The 22,850-nt window shown below is 34.2% G+C and overlaps 1 protein-coding gene across 1 annotated transcript; it reads right to left on the bottom strand.

Annotated features, from left to right (window-relative positions):
• Positions 1-3,292: 3,292 nt before the first annotated feature.
• On the bottom strand, positions 3,293-22,508 carry LOC100367302 (synaptotagmin-17-like). Its single transcript, XM_078006426.2, has 7 exons — positions 22,372-22,508; positions 22,042-22,131; positions 20,777-20,794; positions 19,396-20,229; positions 8,001-8,121; positions 7,111-7,335; positions 3,293-4,957 (listed from the first exon to the last, which is right to left on the bottom strand). Exons 2-7 carry the CDS (start codon positions 22,057-22,059, stop codon positions 4,830-4,832), a joined length of 1,344 nt encoding a protein of 447 aa, XP_077862552.1. The 5' UTR covers positions 22,060-22,131; positions 22,372-22,508; the 3' UTR covers positions 3,293-4,829.
• Positions 22,509-22,850: the final 342 nt, after the last annotated feature.

The raw sequence follows: 22,850 nt of genomic DNA, 5'->3' as shown, positions 1-22,850 counted from the left end.
GGGGAGGAAACTGCCATGCTACTGGATGTCCAGTTGATGCTAAAGATGACATCCTCCAAAGTAAGTTCATTTGTTTCGTCCACCATTTAGGTCTTCCACCCGTACTCATCCTTGTAGTTGTACGTTGTGTTGGTCGAAGAAATGCCTTCATCACAGATGGGTGTATCTTCACTATTTCTCTTTCTTTCACCATATTCAAATCTGTAAATAGAAAGACGAGAGAATATGTAAAAATCATATTTGTTTGTCTGGTTACTTGTTTCCAGGCTGTTAATAAGTCCCGTATACTTTTGTTCATTTGTTTGATTTCATTCTATATGCGCTATATACAGTCATACAGTTGGTAACATTGGATGACATCGATTCCAGTCGAATACGGTTTTACTCTGGTTGAATCATAAACAACAAATTGGATTTGTGTTTATTCTTAGAAAACGGAGCTCATATCTCCCATAGTTTACCAGCTCAACTACTTTTCATTAAAGATGGTTCACGATCGAAGTAAACTGCTTTTTGGTTATTATAAAACTTAAACGGTGTTCGTAAATCCACTTAATTTTTAATTCACATAATTTTACTTTCCTATTAATGTGATATAACCAGGATAACGGAAATGAATATATTGAACTTGTAATTCCAAAGCACTCGGCGGTCTTCTCTGGCACACATGCGTAGTTCGTATGCATAACGAGTGACTTAAAAGAAAACCATTTATTATCAACTTTCACTCACCTGGGTTATAGAAATGGCTCTGAAAATTACGCGTGGTTTGGTTCAGATACGACGATAATTCACTTGAATCAAGAGGAATTGTCTACGATATGCGGTCACGATGAGATCGATCAGCAATAAACAGAGAAGTGTTCGACGCTATATGCAAATGTCGCGGTGATTGGAACGTTCGAACTACCATTGTGATCTCATAGTCGTAAAGGCATCGTCTTGAAAGTGTATATATTAGTGATGTTATAGAAGTTTAGAAAAAAAATAATGTCAGCAACAACTGAATGGGTGAAAACAAAATGTTTGACCGAATAAGAATATTGTGAAGGCGACATGAACACGTTTACAATAGTTGTCTACGCCAAGATGTGCGCGTCGCCGTTGATGGCGCATCGCGCCGCTGAATTTTGCGGTTCCCAGCATCCTTTGCAATGCGCCGGTAATTTCAAACACGCGGCAAGCGTTTTCGGTAATAAAATACTATTATAAGTTTATGAATGAATCAAAACTGGATTTATAAATAAACCAATTTCCATGAACTACAAGAGTGCGTTGCATACATTTTATGAGAAAATCAACAAAACGTGCACCTTGATTGTAGTGCAATTTCAGTTTTAGATTGATATGCCAAATGTGCAGCATGGTCAAACAGAATCCATTACGATGCCGTAGATAATATTGTATCATCATGTATTGATTTGTTAGCTCTCGTGTATGCAGATCGCAAAGAAAAGTAAAACATGTCATATCACATTATTAAGATAAAAGCCTACTCATATTTTTTGAGAAAGTTGGTCACTAAATCGCATGACAATGTTCCTTGGTTCAATTATGTAAAATCATGGAGCTACTGTCCCTATGCACCAGGAAATAGCATTTGTTTCTTACAGAATCTTATTTTGAGAAACTTGGCTTAATATTTTTCAAAAAAAGCTCTTTTTACAAAATAAAACACTATATTAAAGAAAAAAATGCATTTTTTGACACTCGTTAAAACCACGATTTTTTAAATAAATGAGAAAAGCAATATTCACAATATATGATTTTTTCAGCCTATTTCATCAGATTACAATTTGAGATACGGCAACATATCTATGCCATAGTAACCTATACTAAAACCATTTTAATTCTGTGAACATGGCCACTATCCACGAAAATACAACCATCAATTTCTTCGAAAATTTGGCTGGTTACACCAAACGTTTTAAAGTCAGTATTGTTATATTGCCCAGAGTACAATTTATTGCAAAATAAATAAATTCTGGGTATTTGCATTTTATTATATGAGTGAATGAATGAATGAATGAATGAATGAATGAATGAATGAATGAATAAATGAATGAATGAATGAATGAATGAATGAATGAATGAATGAATGAAGGAAGGAAGAAGTATGCCATATAACATGACTAATTTTATAAATATCCTGACTTACACGTGTAGTCTAAGTGGACGCGGTGAAAGTCCGTGTAGTCTAACACTAGGCGTGGTTAACATAAAATGTGGTCTAAGTTGGCATTGTTAAATGTTTGAAGTGGGCGTATTTTATTGTGAATAAATAATGAAAATAACATTAATGGTGGTCTACGAGGACGTGGTTTAATTATGGCGTCGTTAACATATCATCATGTATTGATTTGTTAGCTCTCATGTATGCAGATCGCAATGAAAAATAAAACATGTCATATCACATTCTATGATCAAAAAGTAAAAAATCCATGCATATTAAAATCGAAGCCTACTCATATTTTTTAGGAAAGATGGTCATAAATCGCATGACTGCTGTCCCACGGCACCATGAAATAGCGTTTGTTTGTTTGTTACAGTAAATTGTTTTGAGAAAATTACAAAATAAAACACTATCTTAAGAAATATGTTATTTCTTGCGGTACGAAGTAAAGCCAGAAATAGATGTTTTTGTGGCACCTGTCAGAGGGCGCATTTGGCATACCGCATTGGCTTGTGGTAGTGTATTGTGTGACTTAGTCAGTCTAGGCGTTGCAACGTCACAACCAGCAGCTCGTCAAGTGTGTATTTAAAAAAAAAAATATTTCCTAGCTTTTCAAGAGCTTTTAGCAAGCATACACTATGTTTTCGTTTAGAATATATCAGGGTGAAACCCGCCACCCTCCCTGTATTATTGTATTGTGAATAATGATCATTAATCAATGGCGATTCGCTCGTGGCAGCGTGACAACACTCTGACTATTCGACTGTGCTTACTTTTTGTTAACCACTGTTATAACAAAACATTGTATTTGTTGACACACTTTAACCTTGATTTTTTATATAATTGATAAAAACAATATTCACAACGTAGATAGTCAATACAACTAATTGAAATTCAGCAACATTTTCCTGGCGGCTTTGGTTGCTCCAAACTTAGACATCAAAAAACGCAATGAAAAAAAAGACAAATTCCTGTAAATACAATATGTTGTATTGTCATCAAAAAAAAAGGTTGACCATTAGCAACTCGGTCGTGGTGGGTTGCCCTGAAAACGTTTTGAAAAAAACATTGTTTTTACCTCCTCGCTTCCTTTGTTTTCATGAAATAAATGACACCAACTTTGCCAAGATGTTATGTTTATTGGCATATACACGTGACTGTGATTACAGAATACACATATTAACATTATAACAACGCATGGCTGACGCGACTGCTTTGCAGGCCAATGACGTCCACTCGGATTGTACCATGTGACCAGTTCAAGGGTATTGTTGAATTTCACAGCGGGTATATAAAGCGGTAGTTATTTATCATGGCCATTGCGTAGACGAACATCAACATAATATAATTTTTCTACTAATTCTTTGATAAATTGTCATATCACAATGCATATATATGTAACTTTACAGATACCCTTCTCCTTAAAATTGTTCAATTTAGTCACCTATTAAACACACAGACACATCAAATGATAATAAGTCTTATTTTGAGTACTGTCGTTTACGTTATCAATTTCACAGTCAACAAAGAACATATAAGAGCGCTTCTCCCCGATTGCATCAAAATGAACTGCGCCGTTTTATACACCTCGTCCACGATCCACTTTTTAAACAACATTAGATATACGAAAGTCTGCCACAGTTTTAACTATAGGTACCCCAAATAAAATACAGAACTAAATTCATCCGTGAAGCATTACAATTGGACAATCTTACTATAAAATAAAAAAGTTATCCAATCATAGCATGCGTTCTTAAAGTTCAAACATAGAGAAGTAAAGTCGGAATAAACAGAATGGGAAAAAATACTCAAAGAGTGTTGTTGTCCTTTAGCGGCGAGATAATAAATAATTTCGTACACAAATAATATGACCTCTTACATTTAAAGTTATAATAGTACTTTGGTACAAAATTTATAAGGAAAACAAACTTTATATAATTTAGTGTCACGTGATATAACAATAAACAATTATAAAGGTTTGAAGCGTCTGCATTGATAACGTAATTTGCATATTTGTTATGCCCAAATGTAAACGTAGAGGGCGCATCAAGATTCACAATCACGTTGCACAATGATAGAAGTAAATATTGGTTTACTAAGTTTTCAATAATACTGTTTATATTTGTCGTATAATACAAATTAAAATACTATATTCTCTATTTTCATTTCTCACGAATGGCTGTAGAACAAATCGCAAAAAATAAGCGACAAACTATACCTACAATTAACAACATATTCTTCAAAACATGATATTTTGCTTTCACGGGATTTAATTAAGTGTGCCGTGAAGATATTCTACCATACTTTGAGCGATACACAATGTAGTATGTAATTAAGGTGATACACTCAACAGCAGTGACAAGATTTCTCAAAAAGTAATCTCATTTTGTGTACACCTGTAGCCTCCACTACAAAACGCTATGACGATAAAAGGCGTATACTGATGTTGTTTGCCGCTAAATATTGCTTAAAATACATCGATGATATAAATGTAAATATTCAATTCTTGTGACTGGCAGTGCGCAAACTGCTGAAATGTAAGCAGCGCCACCAGCGTTGGCAACGTAGACACATACAATTCGACGCCAGTCAGTGCAGCTTTTGTGCAGTGTATGCATCATTAGATATATTTAAACACCACTAAGTGGTTCCGGGTTCAAGACACAGCCGCAGAAGCAGGCGATATCTGTTCACATTCCTCGCGTGTGTGCAGTGAATGCCACTGTGCCACTGGTGAGCGCTGACAATGTAGCATTCTATTCCAGTGGGTCATTTCACTTGGTCCTAAAACAAAACACAGAAAAAAAATATTATCACGTGTCATTTAATAATACAGACAATCCCTAAGCGGGGTGAGGTCACCGGCGCATGCGTCAGGTGGCCATAGCGTATCATTGTATCAACAAGCGTCTACCCATGAGCCTTTGCGTTCTTAGCGTGTGTTGTTATCATCGTTTGGGACTCAATTCCCGCACGTGCGCAGTGACGACCCTCCCCGCATTAACTCAATTATATAAGTGATCCATATGAGATAAAGCATACAATCCAACAACAAAACAAACAACTGTATTGTGGAAGTACATACACGACACTCGATATATTCTATGCATTCATATTTCTACTTTCTACATCGGTAGTGCATTTTGTGCATTTTTTTTATAAATTCAGTTGCATCTAAATCATACTATAACAATATATACTACAATGAACTGCATTTCAATTTACACCTTCTATATTTATATATACTATAGTAAAATTAACCAATCAATCAACCAAGCAACTAAATAATCACTCATCCAACTAACCAACCAATCAAACAAACAATTACGTACCTGAAAAAAACTAGCCCAATGAAAACTTGAACCCTTATAACATTATTGACAGGTGTTTATTGTGTTGTTTATTATATATGTTGTAATTAGTTACCTGTAAAGTACCTGCCCAATGGAAACTTGAACCCTTATAACATTATTGACAGGTGTTTATTGTGTTGTTTATTATATATGTTGTAATTACTTACCTGAAAAGTACCTGCCCAATGAAAACTTGAACCCTTATAACATTATTGACAGGTGTTTATTGTGTTGTTTATTATATATGTTGTAATTACTTACCTGAAAAGTACCTGCCCAATGAAAACTTGAACCCTTATAACATTATTGACAGGTGTTTATTGTGTTGTTTATTATATATGTTGTAATTACTTACCTGAAAAGTACCTGCCCAATGAAAACTTGAACCCTTATAACATTATTGACAGGTGTTTATTGTGTTGTTTATTATATATGTTGTAATTACTTACATGAAGAGTACCTGTCCAATATCAACTAAACCCTTATAACCTCATTGACAGGTGTTTATTGTGTTATATACCTGTATATATGTTGTAATTACTTACCTGAAAAGTACCTGCCCAATGTCAACTAAACCCTTATAACCTCATTGACAGGTGTTTATTGTGTTATATACCTGTATATATGTTGTAATTACTTACCTGAAAAGTACCTGCCCAATGTCAACTAAACCTTTATAACATTATTGACAGGTGTTTATTGTGTTATATACCTGTATATATGTTGTAATTACTTACCTGAAGAGTACCTGCCCAATATCAACTAAACCCTTATAACATTATTGACAGGTGTTTATTGTGTTGTTTATTATATATGTTGTAATTACTTACCTGAAGAGTACCTGCCCAATATCAACTAAACCCTTATAACCTCATTGACAGGTGTTTATTGTGTTGTTTATTATATATGTTGTAATTACTTACCTGAAGAGTACCTGCTCAATATCAACTAATTAACCCTTATAACATTATAGACAGGCGTTTATTGTGTTGTTTATTATATATGTTGTAATTACTTACATGAAGAGTACCTGTCCAATATCAACTAAACCCATATAACATTATTGACAGGTGTTTATTGTGTTGTTTATTATATATGTTGTAATTACTTACCTGAAGAGTACCTGCCCGATGTCAACTAAACCCTTATAACATTATTGACAGGTGTTTATTGTGTTGTTTATTATATATGTTGTAATTACTTACTTACTTGAAGAGTACCTGCCCAATATCAACTAAATCCTTATAACCTCATTGGCAGGTATTTATTGTGTTGTTTATTATATATGTTATATTTACTTACCTGAAGAGTACCTGCCCAATATCAACTAAACCCTTATAACCTCATTGACAGATGTTTATTGTGTTGTTTATTATATATGTTGTAATTACTTACATGAAGAGTACCTGTCCAATATCAACTAAACCCTTATAACATTATTGACATGTGTTTATTGTGTTGTTTATTATATATGTTGTAATTACTTACATGAAGAGTACCTGTCCAATATCAACTAAACCCTTATAACCTCATTGACAGGTGTTTATTATGTTATATACCTGTATGTATGTTGTAATTACTTACCTGAAGAGTACCTGCCCAAGGCCAACTGTCCAACAAAATCATCTCTGCATTTATAGTTATAATCCCATACTGACAGAACCAAACTTGTATCGCACAGCATGGCGGGAGATACATTGAAGTTAAATGACTCATTGAACACGGGATCGATGGTATTTCTTTTTGTAGATGATTTTTTTGTTTTGAATAACTTTAATCCGTGTAACATCTGAATTTTGACAAATGGATCTGAAATATTGTCAAGGAGAATAAGAACCGATTAAATCAAAGACACATTGTGACCATGGCAACGACTACGTGGCTGGAGATTCTGAAGTGGTGCATGACGGGGTATCTTGGTACAATGATAAACGATATAATGTATGTCGTGATTTTTAAAGATTGTAATAAGTGCCGAGATTGAATCAGACTCAACGTAGATGATTTCAATAGAAGACATTGTGTGAATTCATTAGATGAGTACATTATACGAATTCATTAGATGAATACATTAAGTGACATTGTAACATTATGTGACATTTATTTGAATAACGAATTAGTTTGCATGTGAATACATTAGGTGAAATATGAATTCAGTGGATTAATTTATTTAGTAAAAAAATAATTCGTTAGATGACATTGTGTGAATTGATAAATGGTTACATTAGGAAACACGTAAATTCATTCGATGAATGTATTACGTGACATGTGAATTCATTGGATGAATTCATCAGGTAAAATTTATGTGCATTCCGTTGATGTATTTATTAAGTGAGATGATCTCATATAAAGAATACATTAGGTCAAATTATGTGAAGTCATATGATGAACTCATGAATGGGTGGGTGCATTGATTAACATTAAGGAATATTATGTTCTACGTTTGCAACAAGAAGGACGACAACGTAACTGACCTGAGCCCACTACCATATCTGTTTGTAGTAACTGTTTGGCCTTGATGACATCAACATTTAATCTGCCTGCAGATGGCAGATAATTGAGGGACAGCAGGATTTCACCCAATGCCGGGCTGTCCTGAAAGATTAGATGTGGTACACGGAGTGTTACTAAACCTATACGAACTAGCAACCAATGAAACAATGGTGATACGCTCAAGAACAATACAGTTACAACATTTGTCACAACATAAGAGGGCTGGGTTCTGCATGTAATCAACACAAACTGTAAAACAGAAAAAAATTATTTTCATTTTTTTTATACATATTGATTATTGCTAATCACAGTTGCTTCCAGCCAGCCAATCATCAAGCGCCGTGCGAATTGACGTTATATAAATATGTTTAAATGTTATTTTTTAAGATTCAAAAATATTTATAAAATAATATAATTTTTTTTCATACACGGTTTGTAATATATTATCCTGATATTTCATACATCAAAATACCATAACAATGCTGCAAACATGTAAACACTGTGGCTGATGATTTAAAGGGAGTTTACTGAAGATTCAAGCCCGATCTGCGCGAGACGTTAGAATCCTTGATATCCAATTTCCACAGCATGATCGAGCCTATTACTTAAGTTCAATAACGTGGACGAGTACGCCAATGTGAATACTAATCAATATCAATACTCCCGGGTGTGTTTAATCACTGGCCAACTCTCAGGAAATCACAAAACATATTGGTTTTGTTTGCTGCAGTTTATGCAGCTCTCTTGGTCGTGGTATACGTTGCGGGGCGACCAGAGAGCTGCAGTTCCCTTCCCTAAAGAAATGCACAGATTTTTAAATATGCCAGTTATGTGTCATTAAAATTGTGATTGTAATAAAATTACCTCGACTTGCAGGAAAAAATAGACAAATATGTTCTCACAAATATATCTGTTACTGATTACAGCAAGCTTTAAGCAAATTTGCCCGTGTAAATGAGACTATTTCACGTTAAAACTGTGCCGAAGTGAAACCTCCGATTGAACGCCGCCGTTTTGAAGCCGACCTCTATCACGTGACTTGGCTCTTTTAGTTACGAGTGTAATCACGTGACTACAGCAGACGGCCATCGGAGCCTGTCTGGGACAGCGCTTCATGTGACGAAACAACGGCAAACGGCTTTTTATAATTTTAATTTCATTTCATCATTAAGTGACTCATCTTTTTTTGAAAAAATCAAATAAAGTACATGTATTATTAAAAATATTTTTTTCAAGCAGTTTTATTTATATATTGTGACAAATCTAAAAATAATCTTGTAACTTGCCAAAGAGTGTTACAAGTGACAGGAGCAGACAGCAGACAGCATGGAATTCACAAAGGACAAAATTGTTGAGTCTTTTGACCAGAATCTGAAAGATATTTTTAAATTTGACCTAAAAGCTCAACAAGTAGAAGGTACTACTTGTATTTTAAATAATATACACACATTGGCCATATTACCAACAGGGTATGGCAAAAGTATGATGCATATTTTACCACCAATGCTCCTCAATATTATGCGGAAAGAGACAACAAGCCAACAGGGTAATGGGTTTCAGCTTTAGAACATTCACTAATGCATTGTCAACAGTTTCTGAGGTTTTAAGTCTAGATGCAATGGATTGCCTGCGATACCCTTTAACTTTCTTCTGGAACTCATCTCCACAATGAATGCAAGAACCTGCCATTCTCAATTTTCAGTTAAAATGTCAACTGCACATGCTTCGTCATTGTCATGTGATCAGGTCACATGACAGAGGTCATCTTGAAATCCGTCGTTCAATCGATTAAATTACGTTCGGTCTAATTATACACAGAAATATATACTTTTCAAGAAGAAATAGTCCTTCATTTTCGGTCAGTAGATACCTAAGATGTTTGTGTTTGCAAGGATAACTTTTATTCGTTTTAAATTTCATTGAAATCGTTCGATAACATCAAAAATAGCGTGCGCCCCGGGATCCCGGGGCGGCGAACTGTGCGGTTCTCAATGGACGCGATCTGCAGCTCTATGGCCGCAACGTAATATCAAAATAGCTTAAGCGGCCAATAAGAGCTGCTAAACTGCAGCAATGGTTTTGTACGTTCCAGAATAACACCACCATCTTAAATTTCATATCACCTACGTTATTTTGAAATCCAACTTTTTTAACTATTATTATATAAATATTCATAAATATAACACTAATATAAATTTTCATTCGTTTTCCCATAATGCAATTATATTTCACCTAATCCTTGAATGGTACTGGTTTAGTGTTAATAATTTCTACTCAATATTCGGGCCTGAGTAGGAACGTCATAGCCATGGTACATCGCGAGTATATACATGCGCAGTTAGCATTGTAAGTTGACCAATCACAACGACCGTATTTAAACATTGCATTAGTTTAATATAATAGTAAATATATGCAAATATCATTCTATGATTTCATCTTGTGACATAATTAATTTCAACCCAGTATTAAATGAATAAAATCACGAACAAATAAGTTGGCTATATTAGTAGACGATATCAGAGTCAAATGGTGGAGATATGTGGTAGTTGCATATATGTCTGAATAATAAATTTCTCACTCAAATGTGGACTTTACTGCAAACAACTTGTTAACAGTTCTATTAAACCTACATTGGTAATAACGACGTTGACAAAATAGTACCATTAATTTGTAACGCAATTTACTATAGTTATATTATTATTAATCATTAATATTATTACATTTTGTACATGTTATTTTTATTATGTGTAATATGTTTGGTTGTGAAGATTTTGTCATTCAAAATTTCTAAACATTTCTTTTTATTGACAATCAGAGATCTATGGTGTGTCGCTATGAACGACATCCGTCGCCTGCATTTACGTCATAAATATTAATTCTCAAGGCCGTATTTGGTGACCTTATTCGCTTAATTTTTAAAGGTTAAAATTGTAATGAGACGTTTTTGGGAATTCTAATACATTATCATTAACATTATATATTTGTTGATTTTATAAATCATTATTTGATGGAATTGAGAAAATCCACCATCATAATTGTTTGACGAGTGCATGGGCATCTGCTGCACAGAATATTGACGCAAAATATTTGTTCTCAAGTTGCTGTCTGCCTTACGCAAGGCCGCAATATATTAGTCATTCACAACTCATTTGCATAAATTGTCATTGGTAGTATCAGTTAGCAAGTGGCACGTTTCTGCTGTCAACATTCATAATAGATTGCAACGCAAGATACATTCAATGTTGCGGCACTCGTCATGTACCCAACATCTGGAATGATTCCTGTCAATGATTCGGCTTTATTTCCGTCAACCTGTAATGCTTTGGCAAACTCGAATTTCTTATTTAATCAGTGAAGTCTTTGACGAAGACCCATAAATTGAATAAACTGTCTAGGAATGCGTAAATCACTAGCGATTGGATGAATATCAATCAGTAGCATTTTGACCCCTGACCTCAACTCTAAACCCGTATTTTAATATAATAAATTGTATTTTCTCACAATAAGATACTGTACTGTTTCTGGAATGTAACCCCTTTACATTAGAGCGCCTATCTAGTATGCTAATGTGCAATATTCGTATTGACGTTCCATATACGTAGTCCAGTAGTTTTACAATATTTAATTTTTCCAACAGAACAGAGTATCACTACTATCAACATAACAACAGCGTTACTTTCAAATCAACTCAGTACTATTAGCTATGTGATAAAGTTCCACTTCCTGTCTAATACAATACTATAGACAATTGAACAAGTATTTTCTCGACCACAAACCATTACGGCAAAATTCCTCAATAAAAATTCCTAATTTCAAATTTGACATTTAACACTGTAATATTAGTAACCCAACACTGTAATATTAGTAACCAAACACTGTGATATTAGTAACCAAACACTTTACTATTTGTAACTCAAAACTGAAATATTTGTAACCCAAACCTGAAATATTTGTAATCCAACACTGTAATATTAGTAACTAAATACTTTATTATTTGTAAACCAACACTGGAATATTTGTAACGCAACACTGTAATATTAGTAACCAAACACTTTACTATCTGTAACGCAACCCTGAAATAGTTGTAACCCAAAACTGTAATATTAGTAATCCAACACTGAAATATTTGTAACCCAAAGCAACCCAGCACGGTAATATTAGTAACCCAAAACTGTGATATTAGTAACCAAAAAGTTTAGTATTTGTAACCAATACTGACATATTTGTAACCCAAAACTGTAATATTAGTAACCCAACACTGTAATATTAGTGACCCAACACTGTGATACTAGTAACCAAACACTTTACTATTTGTAACCCAACACTGTACTATTTGAAACCCAACTCTGTAATATTAGTAAACCAATACTGTTATATTGGTAATTCAAATCTGTAATATTATTAAACTAACACTGTACTATTGGAAATCCAACACTGTAATATTAGTAACCCAACACTGTAATATTAGTAACCCCAAACTGTAATATTAGTAACCCAACACTGTAATAGTAGTAACCCAACACTGTGATATTAGTAACCAAACACTTTGCTATTTGTAACCCAACACTGAAATATTTGTTACCCAACACGTAATATTAGTAACCCAACACAGTAATATTAGTAACCCAACACTGTAATATTAGTAACCAAACACTATGATATTAGTAACCAAACGCTATTCTATTTGTAAGCGGACACTGAAATATTTGTAACCCAAAATTGTAATATTAGTAACTCAACACTGTAATATTAGTGACCTAACACTGTAATACCAGTAACCTAACACTGTACTATTTGAAACCAAACACTGTAATATTAGTAACCCAACACTGTAATATTAGTAACCCAACACTGAAATATTTGTAACCCAAAACTGTAATATTAGTAATCCAACACTGTAATATTAGTAACTAAACACTTTATTATTTGTAAACCAACACTGGAATATTTGTAACGCAACACTGTAATACTAATAACCCAACACTGTGATATTAGTAACCAAACACTTTGCTATTAGTAATCCAACACTGAAATATTTGTAACCCAAAGCAACCCAACACTGTAATATTAGTTACCTAACACTGTAACATTAGTAACCTGCACTGTGATATTATTAACCAAACACTTCACTATTGTAACCCAATACTGACATATTTGCAAACCAAAACTGTAATATTGGTAACCCAACACTGTAATATTAGTGACCCAACACTGTGATACTAGTAAACAAACACTTTACTATTTGTAACCCAACACTGTACTATTTAAAACCCAACACTGCAATATTAGTAACCCGATACTGTAATATTGGTAATCCAAATCTGTAATATTATTAACCTAACACTGTACTATTGAAAACCCAAAATTGTAATATTAGTAATCCAACATTGTAATATTAGTAACCCAACACTGTGATATTAGTAACCAAACACTTTGCTATTTGTAACCCAACACTGAAATATTTGTTACCCAACACTGTAATATTAGTAACCCAACACAGTAATATTAGTAACCCAACACTGTGATATTAGTAACCAAATGCTATTCTATTTGTAACCCGACACTGAAATATTTGTAACCCAAAATTGTAATATTAGTAACTCAACACTGTAATATTAGTAACCCAACACTGTAATACCAGTAACCTAACACTGTACTATTTGAAACCAAACACTGTAATATTAGTAACCCAACACTGAAATATTTGTAACCCAAAACTGTAATATTAGTAATCCAACACTGTAATATTAGTAAATAAATGCTATTCTATTTGTAACCCGACACTGAAATATTTGTAACCCAAAATTGTAATATTAGTAACTCAACACTGTAATATTAGTAACCCAACACTGTAATACCAGTAACCTAACACTGTACTATTTGAAACCAAACACTGTAATATTAGTAACCCAACACTGAAATATTTGTAACCCAAAACTGTAATATTAGTAATCCAACACTGTAATATTAGTAAATAAATACTGTATTATTTGTAAACCAACACTGGAATATTTGTAACGCAACACTGTAATACTAGTAACCCAACAATATGATATTAGTAACCAAACACTTTACTATTTGTAGCCCAATACTGAAATATTTGTTACCCAAAACTGTAATATTAGTAATCCAACACTGAAATGTTTGTAACCCAAAGCAACCCAACACTGTAATATTAGTTACCTAACACTGTAACATTAGTAACCAGCACTGTGATATTAGTAACCAAACACTTCACTATTGTAACCCAATACTGACGTATTTGTAAACCCAAACTGTAATATTAGTAACCCAACACTGTAATATTAGTGACCCAACACTGTGATTCTAGTAACCAAACACTTTACTATTTGTAACCCAACACTGTACTATTTAAAACCCAACACTGCAATATTAGTAACCCAATACTGTAATATTAGTAACCCAATACTGTAATATTGGTAATCTAAATCTGTAATATTGTTAACCTAACACTGTACTATTAGAAACCCAACACTATAATATTAGTAACCCAAGACTGTAATATTAGTAACCCAAAACTGAAATATTAGTAATCCAACACTGTAATATTAGTAACCTAACACTGTAATATTAGCAACTAAACACTGTACTATTTGAAACCCAATACTGTAATATTAGTAACCCAAAATTGTAATATTAGTAACCCCAAACTGTAATATTAGTAACATAACACTGTAATATTAGTAACCTAACACTGTAATATTAGCAACTAAACACTGTACTATTTGAAACCAATACTGTAATATTAGTAACCCAAAATTGTAATATTAGTAACCCCAAACTGTAATATTAGTAACATAACACTGTAATATTAGTAACCTAACACTGTAATATTAGCAACTTAACACTGTACTATTTGAAACCCAATACTGTAATATTAGTAACCCAAAATTGTAATATTAGTAACCCCAAACTGTAATATTAGTAACATAACACTGTAATATTAGTAACCTAACACTGTAATATTAGCAACTAAACACTGTACTATTTGAAACCCAATACTGTAATATTAGTAACCCAAAATTGTAATATTAGTAACCCCAAACTGTAATATTAGTAACATAACACTGTAATATTAGTAACCTAACACTGTAATATTAGCAACTTAACACTGTACTATTTGAAACCCAATACTGTAATATTAGTAACCCAAAATTGTAATATTAGTAACCCAACACTGTAATATTAGTAACCCAACACTGTAATATTAGTAACCCAAAACTGTAATATTAGCAACTTAACACTGTACTATTTGAAACCCAATACTGTAATATTAGTAACCCAAAACTGTAATATTAGTAACCCAACAGTGTAATATTAGTAACCTAACACTGTACTATTGGAAACCCAACACTGTAATATTAGTAACCCAATACTGTAATATTAGTAATCCAAATCTGTAATATTTATAACCAAACAGTGTAATATCTGTAACCCAACAAATTAAAATTATAGCATTATGACGTTACGTTTGACCTAGTTTTCTAATTGTGTTGAAATAAACTTGCTTTCATAAACAACACTATGTTTATCTCTATGCATTTACTTAGCGTATGTATTCTTTTAAGTGTGCAACGCTAGTTACAGAAAACAGATGTTGACAAGCAAGGGTTTATCAGTAACATACCCATGGGCACAAGATTCATCACGTGATAACAATGACAGGTTAATGAATATTAGGTTTACAAGTCCACTAACAACGTACGCGTCTTGCATTAATGATTTGACGTCAGCAAACAAGACTGATTGACGTCACAAATTGGCCCACTTATGACAGCCATTTATCACAAACATGTTCATACTACCTTACTCATAATATCTACAGACCTTGGTCTGCTAAATGGGTTGGTCATAAACTGATGAAATGTATTTGCGTCCTCACCATCACGTCCTACCCAGGTGTGTAACGCGTGTTACAATATATTCGTATATTTATAGTTCACAGGTACCACATAGAGCCAATATATATGATAGTTCACAGGTAACACATAGAGCCGATATATATGATAGCTCACAGGTAACACATAGAGCCGATATATAAGATAGTTCACAGGTAACACATATAGCCGATATATATGATAGCTCACAGGTAACACACGCAGCCGATATATATCATAGCTCACAGGTAACACACACAGCCGATATATAAGATAGTTCACAGGTAACACATATAACCGATATATATGATAGTTCACAGGTAACACATAGAACCGATATATATGATAGTTCACAGGTAACACATAGAGCCGTTATATATGATAGTTCACAGGTAACACATAGAGCCAATATATATGATAGTTCACAGGTAACACATAGAGCCGATATATAAGATAGTTCACAGGTAACACATAGATCCAATATATATGATAGCTCACAGGTAACACATAGAACCGATATATATATATATGATAGTTCACAGGTAACACATAGAGCCGATATATATGATAGTTCACAGGTAACACATAGAACCGATATATATATATATGATAGTTCACAGGTAACACATAGAGCCGATATATATGATAGTTCACAGGTAACACATAGAGCCGATATATATGATAGCTCACAGGTACCACATAGAGCCAATATATATGATAGTTCACAGGTAACACATAGAGCCGATATATATGATAGTTCACAGGTAACACATAGAGCCGATATATATCATAGCTCACAGGTAACACATAGAGCCGATATATAAGATAGTTCACAGGTAACACATAGATCCGATATATATGATAGCTCACAGGTAACACACACAGCCGATATATATATGATAGCACACAGGTAACACATAGAACCGATATATATGACAGTTCACAGGTAACACATAGAGCCGATATATATGATAGCTCACTGGTAACACACAGAGCCGATATATATGATAGCACACAGGTAACACATAGAGCCGATATATATGATAGTTCGCAGGTAACACATAGAACCGATATATATATATGATAGTTCACAGGTAACACATAGAACCGATATATATATATATGATAGTTCGCAGGTAACACTTAGAACCGATATATATATATATGACAGTTCACAGGTAACACATAGAACCGATATATATATATATGATAGTTCACAGGTAACACATAGAACCGATATATATATATATATATATTTATGATAGTTCACAGGTAACACATAGAACCGATATATAAGATAGTTCACAGATAACACATAGAGCCGATATATATATATATGATAGTTCACAGGTACCACATTGAGCCAATATATATGATAGTTCACAGGTAACACATAGAACCAATATATAAGATAGTTCACAGGTAACACATAGAGCCGATATATATGATAGTTCACAGGTAACACATAGAACCGATATATATATATATATATATATATATATATATGATTGTTCACAGGTAACACATAGAGCCGATATATATGATAGCTCACAGGTAACACATACGGCCGTTATATAAGATAGCTCACACGTAACACGTAGAGCCGATATATATGATAGCTCACAGGTAACACATAGAGCCGTTATATATGATAGTTCACAAGTAACACATAGAACCGATATATATGATAGTTCACAGGTAACACATAGAGCTGATATATAAGGTAGTTCACAGGTAACACATAGAGCCGATATATATATATGATAGTTCACAGGTACCACATAGAGCCAATATATATGATAGTTCACAGGTGACACATAGAACCGATATATAAGATAGTTCACAGGTAACACATAGAGCCGATATATATATGATAGTTCACAGGTAACACATAGAACCGATATATATATATATATGATTGTTCACACGTAACACGTAGAGCCGATATATATGATAGCTCACAGGTAACACATAGAGCCGTTATATATGATAGTTCACAAGTAACACATAGAACCGATATATATGATAGTTCACAGGTAACACATAGAGCCGATATATAAGATAGCTCACATGTAACACGTAGAACTGATATAATGAGATGTTATGTGCAATTACGTAATGAGCAAGCGAACTATTGTTTTCTGTTTATATTTCTTATTAATTCTAGTATTAATTTACTGTTATTTTTTTCCATATGGACCTATTTGTCTGAAATAAAATAAAATAAACACAGAGCGGATATATAATACATGATATCTCATGTAAATATGCGGCGAGGATGCTCAATAGAAATGTCATTGAGTTACCATGGTAACAGTCCCTCTTCTAATTTGTGAATAGTTTTGGTATCACCCATTCATGTATTTTCTTTGTGACGCTGTTCGCCAATTGCACTTTTATAATTGCTATCTACCAGTAGAGCCATAGTATACATGTCCGTCGAGTCTAAGATTTCATGTAAAACAATTCGCGAATTACAGTTCATTGCAATATCTTTAACGTTTATGGCTAGAATTGAACATTAGAATAGTTTACAGTTTTTTGCGGTTGATTTTATTTGAATGTTGCTATTAACTTCAAATTGGCCAATTTCGCTCGGACGACAGTGAGTTATAAGGCGACTTGGTTTACTGACGTAAGCATGATTACGCCATCATATATTGAACTGTGGCAATACTGATAGGGACTACGATATTGGTTCTACGATAAATATCCACTGACACTAACGTAATACAACCACAGCTTCCATCTAAGGATGAAGGCGTTACCATAGCAACGTATACGAAAGTACTGCATAAGTATTGCACTTGTATGTGCATGAAAGGGTCCCACTGGGTGTTCTGCAATGGTTGGATTTTACATTTTTTATAACATCTCAGTCATACGAGGCCTTGCAGAGCAATTTGTTGTTATACAGTTTAACACGGGTTTAGGCATTAAACTCTAAAATTATAGGTTGCTTGTATTCGGGAAATCACATATGTAAATTAGTGAATATCAACACAAAGGTACGCTCGTGAAATTTTAAATTCATGCGTTATATAAAGCTATGTAGTATATGTGATGCGCATAGAAGCAGCAACGACACAACTTTGTGTCAAAAATAAAAGTATTCTCAAATACGGTGAATTGCATGAATACGCGAATGTTTTTATTTAAGTTATTTATAAATGTGTTATAAATTTAACATGATGGTTAAGAAAAACTAGACCAATCACAACGCAACGGATGCAGCGCGCAAAGACTCACGGGTAACTTACGACTGCTACAACAATGAAGGCGTATTTTTTGGGGATTTTAATAAAATGCGAAGGTCTTGCAGGATAAATGTTATTAAAATATTTTATAAATTTCCCTAAAAGAAATCATGCGTACTTTCATGTAATTTACTGTATAGATGTAACTGGAGGTATATACAAATACATCACATTAATAACAGTACATTAGAAACAGACATGAGGTATATCGATTACATTACCTGCGTACTCGGCTGTAGCGGTTTCCACATGCGAATTCCTTTAATTAGATTCATTCCTTCCAGGGGTAAGATCAGCTGACCAATAACACAATGACGAGAATATTTATCAAAATCTTGCACTGACAACAACAGCGTTCGTCTCTGTGCCTCCCTGTATGGCAATTCAAAGATGAAACTTTCCTCGAAGACCGGGTGTTGGGTTTTTCTTTTAACCGAGGTTTGGTGGCTGTTTTTCTGGTCCGGTAATAAACATAACTTAACGTAAGGGTTTGAGTGTGCCAGATCCTGTTTGTCATTACACATAGGTAGTGCGACATCCCTAGCTTCGATAATGCCAACAATTAATTGGTTTAGAACAGTTGTGTATTCTAAACTGAAATGTATCTTTCCGAGTCGATAACGCGCCATCTTTTCATCATCAGTTAGTTCCTTCTGATGTTCCACTACATCGTATAATTTGGGCTGAAATTTGTTGACATCACTAAATTGCGTGAATTCGCCATGGAACCTTCTAGTTGGCGTACGAGGCTGTACTGCTTCTTTATTAGTACTGGCAGTCCAGAACTCTATCGGTTTCATATCGATAACTGGAGCCGGAGTGCTGGGTCGTCGGGATTCACATGATGCCGTGGACGAACCTCTTCTTGAATCAACCGCTGAAGATCGTCGTGAGTCGACCGAACATCTCCTGTCATCTTCCTGTTGACGTTCACTGTCAACGTGTGTACATGATGGGCAAGGATCATCTTCTGGTTGTTTCTGGCAACAATCGCAGCAATAACACCAACTACATCGACAAACCGCATTGAACAACTTCCATAACAGCGTCTCCGGCTGCAACAGAACACATGGTAGATTTCAGATAGATAGATTTCAGTACTAGAAATGAGCTCTATCATGCAGAATAGCAAATAGAAAAAACGGTAATATGGAGGCAAGAATTCACGTGATCTGTCGAGATTGTCAGATTTAGATAGGACATCGATTAACCCTTGAATACCACACCCAAATCATAGTTAGGACCTCCATACACTCGACAACTACATTTGGTCATTTAAATAATATAACCATTCCTAAGCCACGTTTCTTTTTATAACTACATAATATGCGAGTAGGATTCTAATTCTGATTCCAATTATGTATAATTGCATCCAATTTAAACAAATTAATTTCATTGTGCACGAAATATAGCTTTGGTGTATTTACTAAATTGAAATCTTGTGATACAAAGTGTGAAATTGGCGACAACAAACTCCAGCTGATTTGTAAAAAAATAAGTGTAGCCAGAAAATGAACTTAATCAAATTAAAATCTTGAGTTGAGTGTCAGTTAAGATCAGCAAACACATAAATACGCTTTAGTTTGTACAGCTTTTGCTTACCTCATTTTCTGGTTCCAGCTATATTGAATGAAAAAAAATATAGTGGAAAATCAAATAAGTTAGCCATTTAATTATTTAATTACACTATGATCAGTATTCTGTCTATACCGACTAATACGGTATATACCGACTAATATGGTATATACCGGACTGAATGTCTGATGTCATCAGATGTTGAACATATACTTCAACAATATAAAGAGACTCGTAAAAAAACAGTGCGTTATTGTGAAATGCGTAAATGTTCACCCTCACTCATCATAATACAGCAGACCACGGATGAATAGATACAAGATTTGATGGCGTATACGTGACATTATTCTCAGGTAACGATAGGCATATATGATTACGTTCATTACTCGATAGAAGATTAGGGTCGCCCTGCAGGGTTATTTATCTCGAGAACGCTTCGCGGACGGATCAATTCAGATATGGCTGCTAACATGCATATTTACCTCGCTAACAGAGTCCAAGTAGTTTTATTGAATTTCCTTACCCACATTTCCGTTACTTAATATTATAAATAGCTTCTTAAATACATATATGTCTAGTGGTCGCTCGCCAGGATGAATCCAATCAGCTAAGGCAGATTGAAAAAGTGACGTTTTATTTATATCAGTGCCGTTTACAGAGTGTGGGTTGTGAATCAAATCCATACGACCCCCGCCTCTGGGGCTCGGCATCTATCAGAAAATAGTTCCTATCATCTAGTAACCATCCATAAAACAGTATGCACCGCGCTTTATCAAGCGAATTCAAAAAGACATTTTTTGCTAGCGCACATATGACATGTTATCGAAATTCTATTTTTAGATCGTGCAATGTGTTGCACAGATTTTAAGTGGATAAGATGGTTGAACTATGCTTGATATAAGTCCATTAATATACACCATGCACATAGCATGATGACGTATTTCACTGTGAGAAAATAGTGCGGGTATCGCCCCACGGGTATCACCTTTAGATCGAAACATTCAAAAATATATTCCGTGGTTTGCAATCTGGCTTCGTCAGTACAGATTTACCAACTCCTAGGCATGCAGAGCAAGTATTATTTCTTAGACGTTATAAGGCTAAATAATCCGTGCAGTTTAAATCATGTCACGTCCAGGGCTGACATGAGTGATTTTACACAAACTAGCACACTGAATAAATGTTCGTTATTACTCAAGATGAGGGCAGACCCTTGATCGTATGAATATACTTCATTAACCGAGGGGCGAGGAGCAAGACGATAGCGAGTACTTGAAGAAGAATGTATTTACCTTTGCGTACGCAGACATTATGAGAAATAATCTGACAACCCATGTACCAGTAAGACTGTGTCTGCTACATTAGACCATCTGTCATTATATCTACAGAAATACAATTATCACTCGTCAGATTTGGTGAGGTTTAAATGGCGTTCATGCAATATTCATCCCAGTTGAGAATTACATTATTACCGAGATGCAGACACTTAACTGGCTTTCAACGGTAATAACAACATCAATGAATATAACAGTCACAATGCCAGGCTGACTGGCTGCTAACAACATGCATATCACGTTCTCCCCTCGCCACCAACATGCACATATATCTAGTGGAAAACTCACCTTAATCCCGATGTATGTAGCTCGTCATTGTAAAACAAAAACAGCATCGAAATAAGAAATACACCATCCGTGTTCAACTGTTTCTGATTGATTTTGTTGTTGTTCGCATCGTATAGTGAACCCAGGCTTTAGCTTTTATGTGCTTTATAAATGTTTTCAAGGCCTTGCGCAGATCCTTGCTCTTGGTAATTGGACGATTCTATTTTTCTCACAGAAAGGTTGCATTCAAACGATGGGGGGATAATTATGCGCGTATTTCAGTTGAATTCAACAAATTTCTCTTTCTATTGACTGAAATTAAATCATTAAATATATTTCAGTCGTGTATTAGTTCACATTGCTGGTTTATTAAAATGTATTTGTTCATATGGCGTACTTTACGTCATCGGGTATTGCGAGTTGCTATGATGCCTATATGGTTAATCTCCATACTTACATATTTCTTCGATGGCATCGACTCCAGGTGTCAAGCTCTAGAA

The sequence above is a fragment of the Saccoglossus kowalevskii genome, chromosome 8 (assembly GCF_978046115.1).
Source record: "Saccoglossus kowalevskii chromosome 8, keSacKowa6.1, whole genome shotgun sequence".
NCBI lineage: Eukaryota > Metazoa > Hemichordata > Enteropneusta > Harrimaniidae > Saccoglossus > Saccoglossus kowalevskii.
This window is presented reverse-complemented; position numbering and strand designations above follow the sequence as displayed.

Coding starts and splice junctions, on each gene's coding strand:
- LOC100367302 (XM_078006426.2), bottom strand. Junction 7,336..8,000: donor AGATATGGTAGTGGGCTCAG/GTCAGTTACGTT, acceptor ACAATATTTCAG/ATCCATTTGTCAAAATTCAG. Junction 4,958..7,110: donor CTTGGGCAGGTACTCTTCAG/GTAAGTAATTAC, acceptor GTTTTGTTTTAG/GACCAAGTGAAATGACCCAC.